A 19238-nucleotide genomic window follows, 5' to 3' on the forward strand; every position below is an offset into this window, starting at 1 on the left:
CCAGTCAACACGTGTGACATGACTGGAGATGAGGGGGGGGGGGTGAAGAGAGAGATAAAGAGAGCGAAGAGAGAGGGGGGGAGAGAGAGAGAGGGAGGGATGAAGAGAGGGATAAAGAGAGAGAAGGGTGGGGGAGAGATAGGGTGGATGATGAGAGAAAGAGTGAAAGGACCAGATTGTCAGGTCTCATTCTTTAGTGATGGCCTCCCCCTCACACTCTCTCATTCTCCTCGCTTTGCTCTCTTTTTCTCCTTTTCTCGTCTTTTTTTTTTTTTCTTGCCTTGCCTTGCCCTCACGTACTTATTGCCTTAAAGCCAGTGGATTTCCCTCCTGCTAGCAGGGGGGATGTGGAAGAAAAAGCTGCAGATCAACAGGACTAGAGCCACACGCAGGAACAGCGCGGCTCTGTAAGTCCATGGGACTGCTGTGAGGTGGTGTGTGTGTGTGGGGGGGGGGGTCGCTCAATGGCCTTTACTCATTTTAACCCAGAATGAGATTCTGTTTGACTCGGGAGCTACTCTTGCATGTAAGAGATGTGCTGTCTGTACAGTCAGAGAGGTGAGGTAAGGCAGATTTCGTGGGTTTACCTGTTGTTTTCGGTGAAAAACAGGTATTATTTTGTATTTTGGCCTCTTTATCTGTGTCCACTTAGTTCCTTGTTGCTGTTTTTTTTTTTTACTTGTAGTTTTTTTCTTCTTTTTTTTTGACTCCGCAGAAAAGTTTTTTCACTCCGCAGTGTTTTTAAATTTCTTTTTTTTCTTTCTGCTATGCAGGTCCTTTCATTTTTAACATGTGCCTGCACATTTTGTTTTTAATGACAATAAATTGAATTGAATTGAATTAAGGGGCTCCGTACATCTAAGATGCCACGAAAGTAGCGGGTTTAGTTTAACATCCTTAACCTGAATTTAGTTTACAATACATACGCTTGATCTTTCAGGATTGCGATCGGCATTTGCCATTTGAATTTTTTTGGCTGAAAATTTGTTTTCGGAAAGACAAAAAAAGACCAGTGGCCACTGAGAATCTAAATCTAGTAAACCAAAGACACCCCCTTTCTCTCCGCGCCATGTGACAAAATGTTAAGACTTTCTATTCTTGTTTAGTTTAGGGGTGTGTGCGCCCTGAGGGCCAGAGGTCACCTGAGGTCAAATACTTGCCCACACCCCTCCCACATACTCACGCAGGCACCAACTTCTACCTCAGTTTACAGCGCATTGGTTCTCACTGTGCCTCTGAATATTGACGGCGGAAACAGTTCGATGTGTAAAACCGGCGCTGCAAACATGTCAGATGAGTCAGAACACTTGACAAACTGAAACTACAGCGGCTCAGATGGTAATCCAAATGTTCATCTCATTGGTGTGTTTGTTTTTTACTTTTCAGCCACTTGTTATTGTAATGTTGCAGCATATGTGGTGCTTAGTGAACCAGACGGTGTTCGGTGACTGTTTTCTTCCAGGGGTCAACTTACAGGAGTTACACCACATGTTGTCTGCTTGGCTTGAAAGAAACCAGAAATCCCCGACAAGGCTGACTAAGCAATATTCTCTCCTTAAGAAGGGGGATGATTGGGGTGTTTGAGTATCGTAGCGGTCTATTCCGTTGCCTACCAGCGCGGGGATCGCTGGTTCGAATCCCCGAGTTACCCCCGGCTTGGTCGGACGTCCCTATAGACACAATTGGCCGTGTCTGCTAGTGGGAAGCAGGATGTGGGTATGTGTCCTGGTCGCTGCACTGGCACCTCCTCTGGTCGGTCAGGGCGCCTGGTCGGGGGGGAAATAGCGTGATCCTCCCACGCGCTACATCCCCCTGGTGAAACTCCCCCTGGTGAAAAGAAGCAGCTGGCGACTCCACGTGTATCACAGGAGGCATGTGGCAGTCTGCAGCCCTCCCCAGATCGGCAGAGGGGGCGGAGCAGTGACCGGGACGGCTTGGAAAATAGGTTAATTGGCCAAGTACATCTGGGAAGAAAAAGGGGGGACCCCCCCCCCAAAAAAAGAAGGGATGATTGTTGTTAATAAAGGATGGGTTGCCAAAACCCTCTGGTTTTGCCTTGAATTGCAGCTCGCAGAAGGATTTTTCTTCTTTTTTTTGTTGTTGTCTGCTTTGGCGTACCCATTGTTGGTTTGAGATAAGACCAGCCCTGGCGTGTCGCAGTGTGTTTAATGCTCAGCAGTAATGCCTGTTAGAAATCATTGGACCAAAGATCATCTCAATAGTAAAATCCTTTCAGGGAAACCGCACCCAGAATTGCAGGATGTACCCTAATGTATCAATATCAATGGAGCTGGATAGGAGCATTTAAGAACATCCAGGGGCTCAGCACACAGAGCCGGTGTATTCTCTATCTCACTTGCACCGGGTTTGTTTATCGCACTTGTTCTTTGCCACTCCGCTTTCATTAATACAGCTCACAAATACTGTGCTATTGTATTGGGTAAGTGTGCTAACGAAATACCCATTTTGGTATTTGTTCAACCCTGTCATGTAGATGGACAGACAGACGGACACAAACAGACAGACAGTCATAACAAAGACACATAAAAGAACGGCGCTCTACCTTTCTGCCATCTTTTCATTCGAACAAATCAACAACGGCAAGGAAGTTGGTTTGAGTCTGCAGTGTCTCTGATGGGAACCAGAGAGAACGGACAAAACTAAATGATGACTCAGCTTCTAATTTATTCTCTTTTATTCTCCCTCCCTCCCTCTCGCTCGCTTGCTCTCTCTCTCTTTCCCTCTCTCTCGCTCCTCTACTCTTTCACTCACCGTGCTTATTTCTACAATATGCATGATTCTGAAAAGCACACCTACTGCTGCAGGCTGTATTGGCCATTATGTCAGACCTATTTAAGAGGCGTCGGGGACTTCATTCTTCAAGGCTGACCACAACTCTGCGTGGAATCAATGCTTATGAAAATTAATGAAAGCTTTCAAACACACATGCCTGCATGTGAATACACACACTTACACACCGCCTGGCAAAGGCAGAGGTGGAATACAATATGGGCAGTGATGCATTCTCGTATCTCCATAGTATTTGAAGAAAAAAAAAGAAAAATACAATACAGATGTGCTGCTATGACTGAAGGGTGGATATTTAAACTCAGAGGTACATGTTAAAGCTGGAATCTATGATTTCCTCAGTGTGTTCCTCCCTCTGGCATTGGGAACTATAAACTAGGTATAGCAGCCACAGTGGCTTGTGTGCCATGATTAGCTCAGTAGCAAACAGTCCTCACATCTGTAAAAACTGCATCCTGGGACCAAAGCACATGGGCACTCTAATGTATTAAAAACGCCTTCAAACTATATGGGGACAGTGCTCTACTTTAATATTAATTGTAGAAATAGTAGATTATCTCTCCAACAGAAGCCTCGCCACATCATCATCACATTTTAGTCCTTTTTCCTGTTTGAGTTGAAATATGGTTGCTGGTGAACCAATATTCATCCTACCAAGTCAAAAATTTCCCTGGTGGTACATGGAGAGTGTTTTCAACCATGGTTAGTATTATGTAGCCTGACAGTAGAGAAAAATCACTCATTTCAGCTTTAAGGAGCTGAATAACTATGTTACATGGTATAAACACATCACATCTCTCACACTGCTCAGTTTTTGGCTGGTTAAAGTCTTGGTGATACGTGAATAGAAACGTATTGTACTGTCCAACTCAATGGAAATCGCACTGGTCCACGCTCCAGACAAGTGCATCTGCTAAGTACCTAAAATCTAAATGTAGCCTGAATGTTTTGTTCCCACTTGGGGAGGTGCTGTCACATGGTATAACATTGAATGGTGCTGCTTATGTGTGTAAGGATGTTGCATGCATATCAAGAGCCTTGAAATGGCGAATAATGGGAAGAGCATAAAAATGCAAGATCCTTGTTTGGTAATGGATTTAAAAGCGTATTTTGAGTAGGAGTGAATATAATGAGTATGAGTGAGTATGATGAATATAAGTCAAAGATTGTCTATCAGGGGCATCCAGGTGGCATGGCAGTCTATTCCATTGCCTACCAACACGGGGATCGCTGGATTGAATCCCCGTGTTATCTCTGGCTTGGTCGGGCGTCCCTACAGACACAGTTGGCTGTCTGCAGGTGAGAAGCCGGATGTGGCTATTTGTCCTGGTTGCTGCACTAGCACCTCTCTGGTTGGTTGGGGCGCCTGTTCGGGGGGAAGGGGGAATAGTGTGATCCTCCCGCGCGCTACGTCCCCCTGGCGAAAGTCCTCACTGTCAGGTGAAAAGAAGCGGCTGGCAATTCCACGTTTTGAAGGAGACGTGGTAGTCTGCAGCCCTCCCCAGATCAGTAGAGGGGGTGGAGCGGAGATCGGGATGGCTCGGAAGAGTGGGGTAATTGGCCAGATACAACTGGGGAGAAAAGGGGGGGGGGATTGTCTATCAGTCCTATAAAGTGCAGCTGAAGATGTCAGTGTGTAGTGGACTGTTTATTTTATTTATTTATTTTTTTAGTGAAATTTGACCTTTAAACCTTGTTCCCCCCCCCCTATATGTGCTTCTATACAATCTAAACATGGAAACATTTAGATCCAGTGTACATGGGTAGAGTTGTCAACATAACCAGCAGTATTTTATTATTAACCTTTTCTTCCTTATAGCCTATTGGTGCTATACAAAACTAAGTTGTTGTTGTTGTTGCTGCTGCTGTACAATTCACATTGATTCTGACCCGAGATGATGAAATCCCCATCACTGCTGAAGGCTATATCACTGCTGATGAAATCCCCGTCACTGCTGAAGGCCTGTCGATACTGCTTCAAAAGCTGGCCTTAAGGTCTGGAAGTGACATGTGCCAGTCAGTATTCATACTGGGGATGTCAGTAGAGGGGCCCTGCATGCCACAGCGGAACAAAGAAACAATCTGTCAAACTGGATTCCAAGTACAAAATACTCATCATTAGCTGGAGCATGAATGGTGACTTTCTAGTATAAAGTAGACCATTGCATAGCTGTGAAATAGTTGTGTTTCATCCTTGCTAGCACCAAAGACAACAAGAGAGGAGAAATAGAAAAATAGATTGGCTGAGTTGATGACAAAGTTGTGGACTTCCACATCCAACAGTAATCCCCAAACGGGTTCAGTTTTAAGTTATCACTGGCAAGATCATTCTGTATTCCTGTTTTCCGCTGTATCAGCTCCCGCCTCAAGGAATGGCAAAATAAATATTCCTTTTACGCGATTAGCTCCAGGGTGCAACAGCAATACCAGGCATTCACATATAAATTCAGCAAATGATGTAATTATGTTGATCGAGCAGTATGTGGGTACTTTGCCCAGTTCCCACGGTAATGAGTTATATAATGCATGCAGCCATCCCCGCTCCACCATCACAGTCTTCCCTTTCTCCTACTTTCTCCCCAGGGCTGAAAAAACAGAGGTATTAAGTGAAGACCTACTACAGGTAAGTATGGAGCTGAACTGTGTTTGTGAGTATTGTGTGTGTGTGTGTGTGTGTGTGTGTGTGTGTGTGTGTGTGTGTGTGTGTGTGTGTGTGTGTGTGTGTGTGTGTGTGTGTGTGTGTGTGTGTCTAAGTTTGCATGCGTGCTCATGTGGATTTTATAAACACACGATTGATTGCAAGTGCACCAAAGTGCATGCTTGCATAGATGAGCACCATGGGATCGGTGCTTCCTTAGCAGCTCCTTAAGGTTTGTTTGCTGTTCTTCTCAGCGGAGAAATCATCATTGCTCTAAAGAAGTCAATGTGCATGAAATGACTTTTTGAAATAGCTCTCTGAATAACCTCCAGGCAAAGTTAATAAGCACTGAGATGGAACCTCTTAATGCCTAACGAAGGCTGAGCGTCCCCGCTGATTGACTTAGGGTGCAGCACTGTAATTGATCAGATTAATGAAGCCCTCAGTGGTGGTGACATCAGTTCCACTGAGTTGGTCGAATAATGGATATGAGAGGCATTCAAGAAGGAGAAGTAATAGTCTTTGGTACCCCAACCAAGATGACCTCGCTTCTGAGGCTGCTTTTTTTTTGGAGATAGGCAGCTCTGACAGGCTGCCTTTCATGTGCAGAGCTTTTTTATTTTTCCTTCAGATCTGACTGTGTATGTACCACAATGTGTGAAGCTGTAAGATGTCGTGGACTTGCATGTGCGTGTCTGTAACTGCCAATGAGGTTGTCCTGACACTGACATCACAGCTGAATATGGGATGTATAACCGAAGCCCAAGGGACTGCTGTCAGTTTACGGTGTGTGTGTGTGTGTGTGTGTGTGTGTGTGTGTGTGTGTGTGTGTGTGTCTGCTCTGCTGGGTTGGTGTATGCTGAGTACTATCCCCTGATCACTCAGGCCTGTCCCCCCGCTTGTCTCTCTGTCTCGGTGTGTGTCAAGGTGGAGAAGCGTCTGGAGCTGGTTAAGCAGGTGTCCCACAGCACACACAAGAAGCTGACTGCCTGTCTGCAGGGCCAGCAGGGCGTAGATGTGGACAAGAAGTCTGTCAGATCGCCCTCGGTGAGATGCTCACAAGCCTTGTTCCGTCCCGCTCAAACGTTTGTTTGTGTGTATCAATAGTATTTAGTGTGTGTGTTTGTTTGTGTATGTGTGTGATTCATCCAGTTTGTCTAGGGGTCAGTCAGGCGGGTGTTTCTCTAGCATGAATCCACTTAGCAGACAGAGATGATGAATTTGTGTAGCTACCTGAATTTCGTGTGTGTGTGTGTGTGTGTGTGTGTGTGTGTGTGTGTGTGTGTGTGTGTGTGATTTATGTTTTTTTTTCTATTTCAGAAAAAGCTTCCCCTTACAACATTAGCACAATGTATGGTGGAAGGGGCTGCAGTGCTTGGGGACGAGTCCCTACTAGGGTAAGTGTAAGTGTACACACAGACACAGACACTCACACACATACACACACACAGATTGCTTTTTTACAATACATTGACTGACTATTTGAGTCTTGGGCAGTTTTCTTGCAGAGAGTACTGATGTAGAAAGGATTGCTAGGTCTCCATGCTTGATACACCACTGTCAGTCAACCTCGAAGGTGAACCACCCAGAGAGTCGTGCAGCGCTAATGCAGGATAGATGCTGGTTGGCAGGGCTTCCATTGTGGCATTTTAGCAGTTTATATTGTGCTGCCTCAGCTCGTCTTCACTCTTCACCAGTACTAAGTAGCAGGTAGTGGATTAGATTCTGTCTTTACCAGTGTTTAAGCTTGTCTACCCCCCCCCCACCACCACCCCGTCTTGCTCCTTTGTGTTGTGGAAAAACAATGAGCAAAACAAAGAATAAATAGAACACGATCAGTAGTTTAAGACTTAATGAGGATTCCCCTCATTAAATTCCATCAAACACACAAATAAATCACTTTGTCACTTGGCATCTTTCTAAGCCTCTTTTGGAGACAGGTTATCATTACTAGAGGCGTGCTGCATTTTATTATGCTAGCTTAATTTCCCACAGTGACTCATGCAGTTTCATCGTGCTTTCTGTTCGGCTGTTTGCTGATGTCTCCTTTTTTTCCTATTCGCCTTTGCAGGAAGATGCTGAAGCTCTGCGGCGAGACACAGGACAGGCTAGCTCAGGAGCTGATCCGGTTTGAGCTCACCATCGAGCGAGATGTTATTGAGCCTCTGTACGACCTCGCAGAGGTACGTACAGAGGCTACACTGAGGACTGTGTGCTTAACAGACTGCCTAGAAATTAAATGTACCGACACAATGGACGCTTCTGTCACTTAGAAGAATCCTCCCACAAAGTGTCATTAATTCATGATTGGAGCCACAATAATCTCATTCATGCTTTAACTTTGGTAAAACTGTTAAGAGTTCAGAAGCCTGCAGAAAAGTAATAACAAAAATGTGGACAAAACTTGGTCAGGCATCCCTACAGACACAATTGGCTGTGTCTGCAGGTGGGAAGCCGGATGTAGGTATGTGTCCTGGTCGCTGTACTAGTGCCTCCTCTGTCCTCTGGTTGGCCAGGGGTACCTGTTTGGGGGGGAGGGGGAACTGGGGGGAATAGCATAATCCTCCCATGCGCTACGTCCCCCTGGTGAAACTCCTCACTGTCAGGTGAAAAGAGGCAGCTGGCAACTCCACATGCATCGGAGGAGACATGTGGTAGTCTGCAGCCCTCCCTGGATTGGCAGAGGGGGTGGAGCAGCAACTGGGACGGCTCCGAAGAGTGGGGTAATTGGACGGGTACAACTGGGGAGAAAGAAAGGGGGGGGCAAAAGAAAAAGTGGAGAAAAAAATGGAAGCTAACCACAGGAAGGTGGTTAAGTGGATACCTGGCACTGATAGGAAGATGTATTATAGCCGTGAGCTGGAAACGTAAAGGCTGCATGTGTTTACGACTGTGTTATGCTCATTTGTGCCTTAAGGTCCTTATACAAGACACTGAACTCAGACCTTGTGTAGCACTTCAAGCACCCCTGCAGCCTTCCCTCTCTGATGAAATGCATATGTAGATGGGTGTTTATGTGTATTTCAGTATGAGACATACAGGGTAACTGATTGTAAATTGGCCATTTAGCTCATCTCTGTCTACACCTGCTATGGAAAAGTAACTGACGCAGCACTTTGTTGATGGTTTTGGTGGAACAGGTGCAAAGCCTCCGACAATGCTATGTCTGTCTCCAGCCGTCTCTCACAACAAGAGACAAAAGACTAACTAGACCTCTCTGTTCTCTGGCCTTTTCTGTCTTATCACATCCCAGGTGGAAATCCCAAATATCCAGAAACAAAGGAAACATTTAGCTAAGCTGGTGCTGGACATGGACTCTGCACGTACGCGGTAAGAACGTCAGTGTTGGTTGTGCATGCATGTCTGTGGAGAAGGTTGTCTGTGTTTTGACACAGAGAGAAACTCCATCACCTGTATATAACACTGTCTTGAGGATTCTCAATAAATTTCACTGGGATTTGATTGCACATAATTTATACAGTGAGTTTTGTGTTTGCCTCGTCCCCCACTCCTCACCCTAATCACCGCTGTGTGAAGAACCCGCTCCACTCCTGTTTAAGCTTATTTCATTCGTTTTAGTGTGATACGAGCAGATTATGGCTTTCTTTAAGCTGAACTGAATCCATGAATACTTGGATGTTGTGTATTTGGTCTTTAAAAAAGGTGTTCAATTTGATGCTTTCTCACCTACGAGGACAGGAAATTAAGGTTATGTGTGGGACACGTGAGGTTTACAGGAGGATCCTTCAACATCTCTTTTTTTCACGCTGAGGAAAGCACATCCTGCTGAATATGACATTGTGTTGAACTCAACCATCCCACGTTAGTGGGCGACGAGGTTCAAAAAGATAATTTCTCCTGTACCATAATGATGCTCTCTTCCCTCCACAACCATTCCTGAATAATCTGCTGTAAGTCACGGGAGGAGAATGCCTTGGATAGTGTACAGTTAAAAGTATTTTCTTCATACAAAATACACTTATTGGCACTAGAGCAATGAGCTGTGCCATACTGTACATTCGTACGTGTTTTCCTCCCACTCCCTCTTCCCTTCCCCCAGCCTATTTAACACTTAGGCGGCTGTTGCATGTATCTGCTGAGGCAGTGTGCAACGTCAACACTGTGTGCAGCCCTTGAAAGACAAGTGTCAAGAAAAGTCAATTATTCTCAATAGTACGACGCAGCATTCCTGACTTTACACCTCTTCTGGTACCCGCTTCCCTATCTCTCATCCCGCTATTTCTCTACCTCATCTCCTGACCAGTTATACTTTAGGGTTTTCATGTGGTTATGACTCATTATCACCGTTGTCATACATGATCTGTGCCGTTGCCAAGAAAAGAAAAAGAAAATCTCACTTTAACATGAAATACACTCACAGAAATCAAATTCATCTTTCCTGGTATAGGGATCTCAAACTGAATCTGTAAGATCAGGGGTCAATTTGATGGGAGAAACTGGTCAAACTGACAAAAACCAGCTCTTCTGGTAAAACTGCCATCACCCCTTTCCATCCCCTTAGGGTTAATGACCCTAAGTGATATGTCTTAATCGCGGAACATTACTATGTATAGAGAAATATATTATCGTATCAATATTTAAACTCTATCCATATAAGAGAATTGCACACCAGTACCCTTGCCCTTGGCTGCATTGGGACTTCTCCCTAATCACCACATCCAAAAGAGTAATGAAATGTTGTGTACCTGCTCACACCAGGATTGCATTTACTGCATTCATTCATTCATTCATGCATTGTGCACGGCATATAGTCAGTGCAGAGTGTGTCTGTGTAAAACTGGTTACACAAAACAGTGGGCGGCTTGTTTTTTGACACACACACACACACACACACACACACACACACACACACACACACACACACACACACACACACACACACCAATCTGCTCATCGCCATTTATCCCCACCAAACTCCACATGAAATTTTTGAACAAGTGGCCACTGTATAAAATACACGTCTCCCCATTTATCTGTGCTGTGGACAGTTTGGCTGGACTTGTCAAAATGACTGACCTTGTCTCATCAGGCTGTCCATCCCCTTTTGCCGCCCCCTGACTAATGCTCAACTTCATCCCCGCTTGCCACCGTCAGTCTTTTAGCCCCTTTTCTGATTTAATCCTGGGCAACAAATGAGCCGTATTCTCACTGCTGAGTATATTATTCTGGGCGTATTTGATGGAAGAGTGGTTGGGGATATTGCATTACTTCCATGGGTTGTTGTGAAATGATATCGGTGTGTATTTGGCTCCTGGCCATTTAGAAATCTGTAATATGATCTTTAAAGCAACACAATAACCACATAGCTTCTACTGTGCGCTCACTCACTCTCTACAATTTCAGTCCCTCCGTGAAATCTCCCGTGTCTGGGAGATTTGCGATTTTCCTCTTGATGGGGGTTTGGGTTGTCTTTCTGACCCAAATCTGAGACAAGTTGGGTTTTTCCCCCCCTCCATCATCCCGCTGTGTGCTTAGCTCCTGACAGTGTTGGACATTATCTCCACCCAGAGACAGACACAGCACAGGCAGACAGACTGTCTGAAAGCTAGAGAAGGGGGGGGGGTCATAGTTTAATCGAGAGGGTAAATAAATAAGTGGTGCAAGTTGAATGACTATGTAAGGCTGCTTGGGAAATAGATTATCTAGTGTTACATAGGCTGAGTTTGTTTTGTAATAGTTGACATCTTCTTCTGGAAAAACTCTTGAAACATTGACCATAATAGTCATGTTTCCATCCAACATTTGAATAAATTTCTCAATTTAAATGGTGGCACGGTGGCCGAGTGGTTAGCACTGTTGCCTCACAGCAAGGAGGTCCTGGGTTCGAACCCCAGGCCATCCCAGATCCTTTCTGTGTGGAGTTTGCATGTACTCCCCGTGTCTGCATGGGTTTCCTTGGGGTGCTCCGGTTTCCTCCCACCATCAAAAAGACATGCATGTTAGGGTTTATACTCTTGTCTGTACCCCTGACCAAGGCAATGGAAAGAAGAACTGGAGTTGGTCCCTGGGCGCTGCAGCTGAATGTGGGCCTATGTGTCCTAAGTCATACACATTACGTCCACATTTCCACACCAATGAGAGAGATGGACCAGCTAACACAAAGAAACATGATCATGTGACGACAATCTATTGACGTTTCATTTTTGATTTGACAAAAATGTGTTTCAGTCACAATTTATCACATTTTTTTATATATATAAGTCTATCCGCCTCAAGCTGGTGTTAAACTTTTATACGAATTCTGTGGATTTGATTTTATATTTGATGTTTCCAACAAGCTTTTTTTCCCCTTCAAAATGATAAGTCGCAGAAAACACTTGAGTAGAAACGCAGTCATTAGAAGAAAAAAACAAAACACTGCATTAGCTTAAAAGCTGAGTTCAATGTTAGCCTTGCCTGCTTTCTGTCTGTTCATCCGTCTCTTTATTCCAATTTTAAAAAAAAAATGGTCTTACTCATCCTGAGAAAGACATGAATTATAACAGTAACACAGTCTCTTGCCGTCCTCAGGTATTACCAGTCCTCCAAGTCTTCAGGACTATCCAGCAACCTCCAACCGACGGGAGCCAAGGCCGACCACCTCAGGGAAGAGATGGAGGAGGCAGCCAACCGGATGGAAATCTGTCGGGTCAGTCCTAACTTTAACTTTCAACACGAGAAAAAGGTGGCCCTGTGATGGCCTGGTGGCCTGTCCAGGGTGTCTCCCCGCCTGCCGCCCAATGACTGCTGAGATAGGCTCCAGCATCCCCGCGACCCCGAAAGCAGGATAAGCGGTTCGGATAATGGATGAATGGATGGATGAAAAAAAGGTCATTTCCAAAAAACGAAAACCAAAAGAAGTGAACCCACACTCCAGAATAAATGTCTGACTTGATTTATTTCACAAGTCAAAGACAGCTCGGCAAAACTAACAACCGAGGGCAACGTTTCATCCGTAGACTTCGAGAGATCATTAAAAAAAAAAAATTGGGAAAAAGAGTTGAATATCTCGACCTGATCAATCACTACATCTGACGGCCGGAGACGCCAGGCTGTAAAATATTATTTCGTCATCAGTTTAACTCTCTCCTGCGTTTCAACTACTCTTGTCTACATCTCAGACTTCCTCCTGTCTGAATGAGTAAAAATGCGTAACTAAAATAAATGGACTTCCCACTCCAAACTATTATTTTGTCATTCAGGCACTTAAAGCCTGTTAACCTCTGTCCTCTAGAAAGTACCGTCATTAGCTTCAACGCGTCTTGTTTTATCCCCCCCCCCCCCCCCCAGTGGCGGATGTTGTCATGTTTGGAATAAACCTGTTTGAAGCGAGAGTAAACAACTTTTCAACCCTCCCCCAGCATTTCCAAGTGTTTTTATTGTTTGCTCAAAGACAACCAGATCACTTTCCGTGTATTAGCACCCTGGCAACTGTCCAAGGCAAGAAACAACAGTAAACCCCAATTTGAACTTGAAACCCCTATCTCAGTGCTATGATAAAGGCAGAGTAAAACATCCGGTAGTATTAATAAGTAGGCAGGTTGTGTTACTTACTGATCCAGTCAGGCGTGCAGGAAGGTGTTTTAAGGGGGGGGGGGGGCTACTGCTAACTAAAACAAAAAGTATTGTGGCGAGCCGGCGTGGAAGAATGACTCGAGAGGCAGAGATCTTTTTAATCGCAACTCCCGTGAGCCATGCACTGCACAATCCTGGGAGTGCTCTTTTATTCACACCGGCCAGAACGGACCAGAACCGACAACAACGTAACGAGTCCCCCCCCCCCGTCCCAAGTGACGACATCAGTCCCAGTCATGGTCCTGCAATCAGTTAGTCAGTGAACGGTCTCCTACTTAGTCTGAGTCGAACCCCCAAAACAACAACACAAGAATAACCACAACATGAACGCTACATAATTAAAACACAATTTTATATCTAAATTAACAGTTCCATCAGCCATTGCACTCCCCCAGCGCAGAACCAATGACAGTCAGAGGGACCACCTCCCCGGTTGCTACAGTATGACGTCATTGTTTTGTTTGTAAGGTGCATGTGTAGCAGATTTGGAATGGAGCGTTTACTCACTTTATTATTAACAATGTACATTCCACGCAGCCTGGCCCACTGTTTAAAATGTATGTTCTATTTTTTTTGCGTTTGTACGTTAGGAAAAGTTAGGCATACTGTTGGGTCTAAGATCTTACACAGCCACCTGCCACTACTGGGGGTGGGGTGGGGGTGCACCCATCACTAGGGAGAGCTGCAGTCCCTTTCGCACTAATGAATCCAGTAGAAAGAATGCCAACTGAATGTCGGTTTGGAACCCTCTCAAGTCCCGGGTGTTGTATCGAACTTTGTTCCCCCCTAGCTAGAGTTTTATACAAACCAGGACACTTGATTAATCTTAACCCAACCTCAAAACAACCTTAATTTAACCCTAAACGTAACCTAACACTTACTTTAACCTAATCATAACCTATTCTAACCTGTTTCCATGCAAATGCTTTTGACTGGCTAGGGGAAAACCGATCCCGACGGGGAAACAGAGTTCGATAGAACAGAGCTCACTCCATCAAGTGACTACCCGTCTAAGGTTCCCTCTTGTTTTACCTCTGTTTCTATCACTCTCCCTCTTCGCCTTCTTTAGCTTCTCCATCAATGGGGTTCTTTTCCTCTTGCCAGGTAGAGTTTCCACTGTCACTTCACGCTGTTCCATCGTCTGCCATTTCTGCTACTGGGGATAGCTGCTGCGGAAACCAAAAGCACTATCCCCTTTTTGTTTCTATTTATCCCCCCCCCCTTTTTCTCCCCAGTTGTACTTGGCCAATTGCCCTACTCTTCACATCTGGCTTCCCACCCGCAGACATGGCCAATTGTGTCTGTAGAGACGCTCGACCAAGCCGAAGGTAGCAACACGGGGATTCGAACCGCCGACCCCTGTGTGGGTAGGCAATGGAATAGACCGCTATGCTACCCAGGCGCCAAGCGCTATCCTCTTCCTATTTTGGTTGCACAATGGTTGATGCACTTCCTTTGTGCCGTAAATCGAGCCTTCATTTTCCCGTGAGATCATACCTGGTGGCAGACAGATTGCATTGTGAAAGCGAGGCTTATAGGGAACCAATCTAAACACCGATTGTGTCATTATTCGATAGCCATTACTCTGCAATCAGCATTTACTTAATAATGATAAGTGAAAGCAAAAAGGTTGCCGACTGCCCCTTTATGTGTACAAAATATTACGACTACCAGCTGTACCTATGAAGTACTTTAGATTAACTGGGTGAATCCAGGTGAAAGATACGATCCTATTTTTATATGGGCTCATAAATGCACTTCGGCCACAAAAAGCAAGATGTGTACAGCGGACTAAAGAGGGATTTGCATTGTGTGGTGGTGGAACAACCTCATGTCTTAAAAAATTTCTCCAATTCTTAACAGTGTATTGGACTCGATGCTTGTTGCTTAAGCACATATTGCAAAGGTATAGTATATGCATTAAGTAGCCGATGATGATACTCTAAAATACACAATTTTGCTTTAATTAAAAGTTTAAATAGTTATCTTGTCCATGTTATTTCCAACATATTGAGCTGTTGATTCTTTATCATATAACATTTTGGAGATATTTTTGCTTGTGCTGGTTGTTTGAGAGCTCTCCTCTTCTTTTTTTCCAGGATCAATTGTCTGCAGACATGTACAGTTTTGTGGCCAAAGAAATTGACTATGCAAGCTACTTCCAGACAGTAAGCACACCATCGCACACACCAGGCTATGAACGATGACAAAATTACACTGACATTCAGATAATGACCTCCTGGTCTATTCTCTCTCTCTGCTCTCTCTCCCTCAAAACTGCTCTTTCTATCTCCGCTCCCCCATGTTATCTGCAACCCCTCTCTCTATGTCTCCTTCCTACTGCTCCACATCTTCCCTCTACCCATGCAATATTTTTAACTCTCCCCTTTCTCCACATCTCTCTCTCAATCTCTGTGCCACATCTCACCTCTTATTTAACAAATATCAATTTTTTCCCCCTCTGTGCCTATTTGACTTGCTAACTCTAAAATTGCCTTTCCTCTTTTTGTTTTCACTTTTCAACCTGTTTTCTCATCTTTTCTCTTTCTCTCTGTGTGTATGTTTAGTTGATAGAGGTACATGCAGAGTACCACAGGAAGTCATTAGAGCAGCTCCAGAGTGTTCTGCCCCAGATCAAAGCCCACCAGGGTGAGTCTGGGACCATTGCGCGTGTGCACACACACACACACGAAAGCTGCTGACTCTTAGTCCCTCTGTCTTTCTATAACCCCTCACTGAGTCTGCACTGCTGTTCACTTCCCATTCTCTTGGTAGGCACTTTTACAGAACTGTTCAGTTTGTGTGTGTGTGTGTGTGTGTGTGTGTGTGTGTGTGTGTGTGTGTGTGTGTGTGAGAGAGAGAGAGAGAGATATATTATATTCCTATATTTGTGGGGACTCATGCTCCCCACAATTATAGGAAAGATAATTTTTGTATTTAGAAGGGACTTGGATTGAGTTTAGGGTTAAGGTTAGAGTTAGGAAAGTTTAGGGTAAGGGTCTCAGCTAGGCATGTAGTTCAAGAAATGAATGTAGCCAATGAGGGGTCCCCACAAACATTGGAAGACAAAGCTGTAGGTGTTGTAGGTTAGGTGTTGTGTTTGGGTGTACGTGCATGCATGCATGCGTGCGTGCGTGCGTGCGTGTGTGTATGTTCTTGTATGTTCTCATGTATGCTATAGTGAGTGTGTACATGAGCGTGCACCTATTTATCCCTGTACAACATGTATTTGTACTTCTGTACTTTTGCACAAACTGATTGTGTGCTCGTTTCTGTGTGTGTGTGTGTGTGTGTGTGTGTGTGTGTGTGTTTGCACTTAATACTCTTGTGTGTGACTGTCTGACAGAGTCCTGGGTGGAGAAGCCATGCTATGGAAAACCTTTAGAGGAGCACTTAGCTCTCAGCGGGAGAGATATTGCCTTCCCCATAGAGGCCTGCGTCACCATGCTGCTGGAGTGTGGCATGCAGGAGGAGGTTTGTCTGCTGTATCTCTACAAATAAACCAGCTGTCATGCTGAAAATAGATAACGCCCAATGGCAGCAATAACACTGATTGGAAATGTGACAAATGTCATCAACAAGATGAAATCACTTACGATTGAGTTGGACGAGTTGTAATCCTGTATAATGAATAGAAGCTCAGCCAATTTCGAGACATCAGAGCTTAAACTGGCAACAAAATAAACCTGGTTGTTTAATTTACGTGTGATGACTATAATGGATACTTTTAAGTCATCTCATTCATGCGCTGAAAATGTTTGCTTGGGGCCATATAAGCTTTGTGTGCACAGTTATAATTAATGGGTAATAGATAGAAAATAAACAAGTACTGAGATTTCATCGGATATGATATCAAATCAGTCTGTAAGCATGCACTGATGATATCAAGTTAATAAAATATGCTGCGAAAAGAAAAAAGGGGAAAATTTGAGAATTTTTTTTTTCATTTTTGAAATATATTTTCACTATGGAGTGCAGAACAGTACAGGAGAAGGTTGTTGTTTTTTTCCATCTAAAAAGTTGGTTGCTGTAGTTTTTTTATGGTGCACGACTTTGAAGTCATAAATGAGTTGAAAGAAATTGATCACTGCTGTCAAAACAGATGCAAAATTTGCAATTTTGGTGACAGAACTGCTGCTGACTCAGAGGTTATCTCACTAGCAGTAGGTTTTGATACCCCACCGACTTTGCTGTTGTGATATTTGACATATTTAACAAATTAACATGGCTAAGTAAGCCATTAGTGACATGCTAATGAAGAGTGAGTCCAACCCCCAACTCTGGTTCCTACATTAGGGGAGCATGTTTGCCTCCATTTTAACTCCTTGTCTTGTTGTGTGTTCCTCTCAGGGCCTTTTCAGAGTTGCTCCCTCAGCCTCCAAGCTGAAAAAACTAAAGGCATCTTTGGACTGTGGGGTGTTAGACGTTCAGGAATATTCTGCAGATCCACACGCCATCGCAGGTAAGTAACAAACAACACATCTCACCTCATCTATGGATCGTGAAACTCAAATCAGAAACCATGAAATTCAGAATTCACCCTCCCGATGAAGAGTTAGGAGTTATAGGATCCATCGCTGGTGATAAATCTCATTTAAAGCTGTTCCTTCCTCTTGCAGCAAGAACTGCAAACAAGGTGTAACCTCCATTGTCGCTAATGTGCTGTGAACAGCTGCTGCCATTGTAAAAGCAGCATCCTCGGACCAAAGCTAACACAGGCAATACAAGCCCAATCAAACTATATGGAAACACTGTTCTACTTTAATGTTGATTGTAGAATTGGTAGATAACCTGTCCCGTCGCTACATTTCAGTCCTTTTTCGTGAGTAGGAACGTGTTTGCACCAGTGTTTGTCCTTCCCGGTCAAAAATGTCAACAGTGGCAGATGGAGATTGTCTCCAGTCGTAATAAAGAGACCTGTTATTATTATATAACCCAACCTCATGGTTGAGATGGATAACATAACTGTTTATTAATAGAAAAAAAAATCCGGGATTTCAGCTTTAATAATAATGGATTACATTTATATAGCGCTTTATCTAGATACCCAAAGCGCTTCACAGTGAAGGGGGGGAAACTCACCTCAACCACCACCAATGTGTAGCACCCACCTGGGTGATGCACGGCAGCCATTTTGTTCCAGAATGCTCACCACACATCAGCTTGAGGTGGAGAGGGAGGAATCATTGAGTGAATTACATTGGGGATGATTAGGTGGCCAGATGGAGAGATCCAGGTTGGGAATTTTGCCAGGACACTGGGGGACCCCCTACTCTTTGCGATAAGTGCCATGGGATCTTTAATGACCACGGTGAATCAGGACTTCGGTTTAACATCTCATCTGAAGGATGGCATGTCCTACAGCACAGTGTCCTCATCACTGCACCGGGGCATTGGGATGTTTGTTGTTTGTTAGGACCAGAGGGAAGACTGCTCCCTACTGGCCCACCAACACCACTTCTGAAAAATCAGTGTGCACATTCACTCCTGCTATAACTTGGTACCTGCCTTCTCACCTGGTCTTCCAGAGGAAGAGGCAGAAACCATGGGGAAAAAAAGTTTTTGATTGAGCAACTTAATGAGTGCTCAGCAGTTGGTAACCCTAGAAAAAAATACCAGTATCTAAAATGCTAATATGTTACTGGTCTTTTCCCCCGTGGCCCTCTTAGTGTTCTTGTGCTTCAGCTGATTTTACTATGAGCTGTTTTCTGTCAGCCGTCATCCTCGGTAATTAGGTCCTTGCTGAAGTTTAGCCGGGCTCCTCATCCCAGAGCCTCAGATAAGATGTTGGAGATTGGAGTAAGCTTGATAAGCGTGACTTTGGAGTTTGCTTCTTTCGCTGCCACGTGAGCACCGGAGATGAAGTGAAAATGTAGCGTCAACTCCGTTGTGCATTCTTAGTTGCCCATATGCACGTCTCATTATGAGTTACTCTAAATCCGCCATCCCAGTATGGGTAGATGGCTTTCAAAGACAACTGGGATGTTAGCCAGATAAATGTGACAGCTTTGTCTCTGACTGCAGAGAAAAATAACGGGGTAAAATATGTTTCCATTATCGGCTGGTCTCTTTGTTGCTGTCACAGGTTCGTCAAAGCCGCCTTTGAATGAGAACCTTTTTGACAGAGAACAAAGAGAGAGAGAAAAGAAAAAGCTTTCAAGCTTTTTATGGTGCGCTCTTTGATTGTTGATCTTTTTTTTTAAAGTTATGGTATTTG

The 19238-nt window shown here is 44.3% G+C and overlaps 1 protein-coding gene across 1 annotated transcript in view; it reads left to right on the forward strand.

The window, feature by feature from the left end:
* Positions 1–345: 345 nt before the first annotated feature.
* LOC130127645 (rho GTPase-activating protein 44-like) overlaps positions 346–19238 on the forward strand; it is a 42790-nt gene continuing 23897 nt past the window's right edge. Inside the window, exons 1-11 of the mRNA XM_056297347.1 lie at positions 346–407; positions 5392–5431; positions 6374–6493; positions 6767–6843; positions 7518–7629; positions 8700–8776; positions 11978–12095; positions 15121–15189; positions 15589–15670; positions 16368–16495; positions 17372–17483. Of these exons, the coding sequence (XP_056153322.1) occupies positions 346–407; positions 5392–5431; positions 6374–6493; positions 6767–6843; positions 7518–7629; positions 8700–8776; positions 11978–12095; positions 15121–15189; positions 15589–15670; positions 16368–16495; positions 17372–17483 (997 nt within the window). The remainder of the gene's footprint in view (positions 408–5391; positions 5432–6373; positions 6494–6766; positions 6844–7517; positions 7630–8699; positions 8777–11977; positions 12096–15120; positions 15190–15588; positions 15671–16367; positions 16496–17371; positions 17484–19238) is intronic.

The sequence above is a fragment of the Lampris incognitus genome, chromosome 17 (assembly GCF_029633865.1).
Source record: "Lampris incognitus isolate fLamInc1 chromosome 17, fLamInc1.hap2, whole genome shotgun sequence".
NCBI lineage: Eukaryota > Metazoa > Chordata > Actinopteri > Lampriformes > Lampridae > Lampris > Lampris incognitus.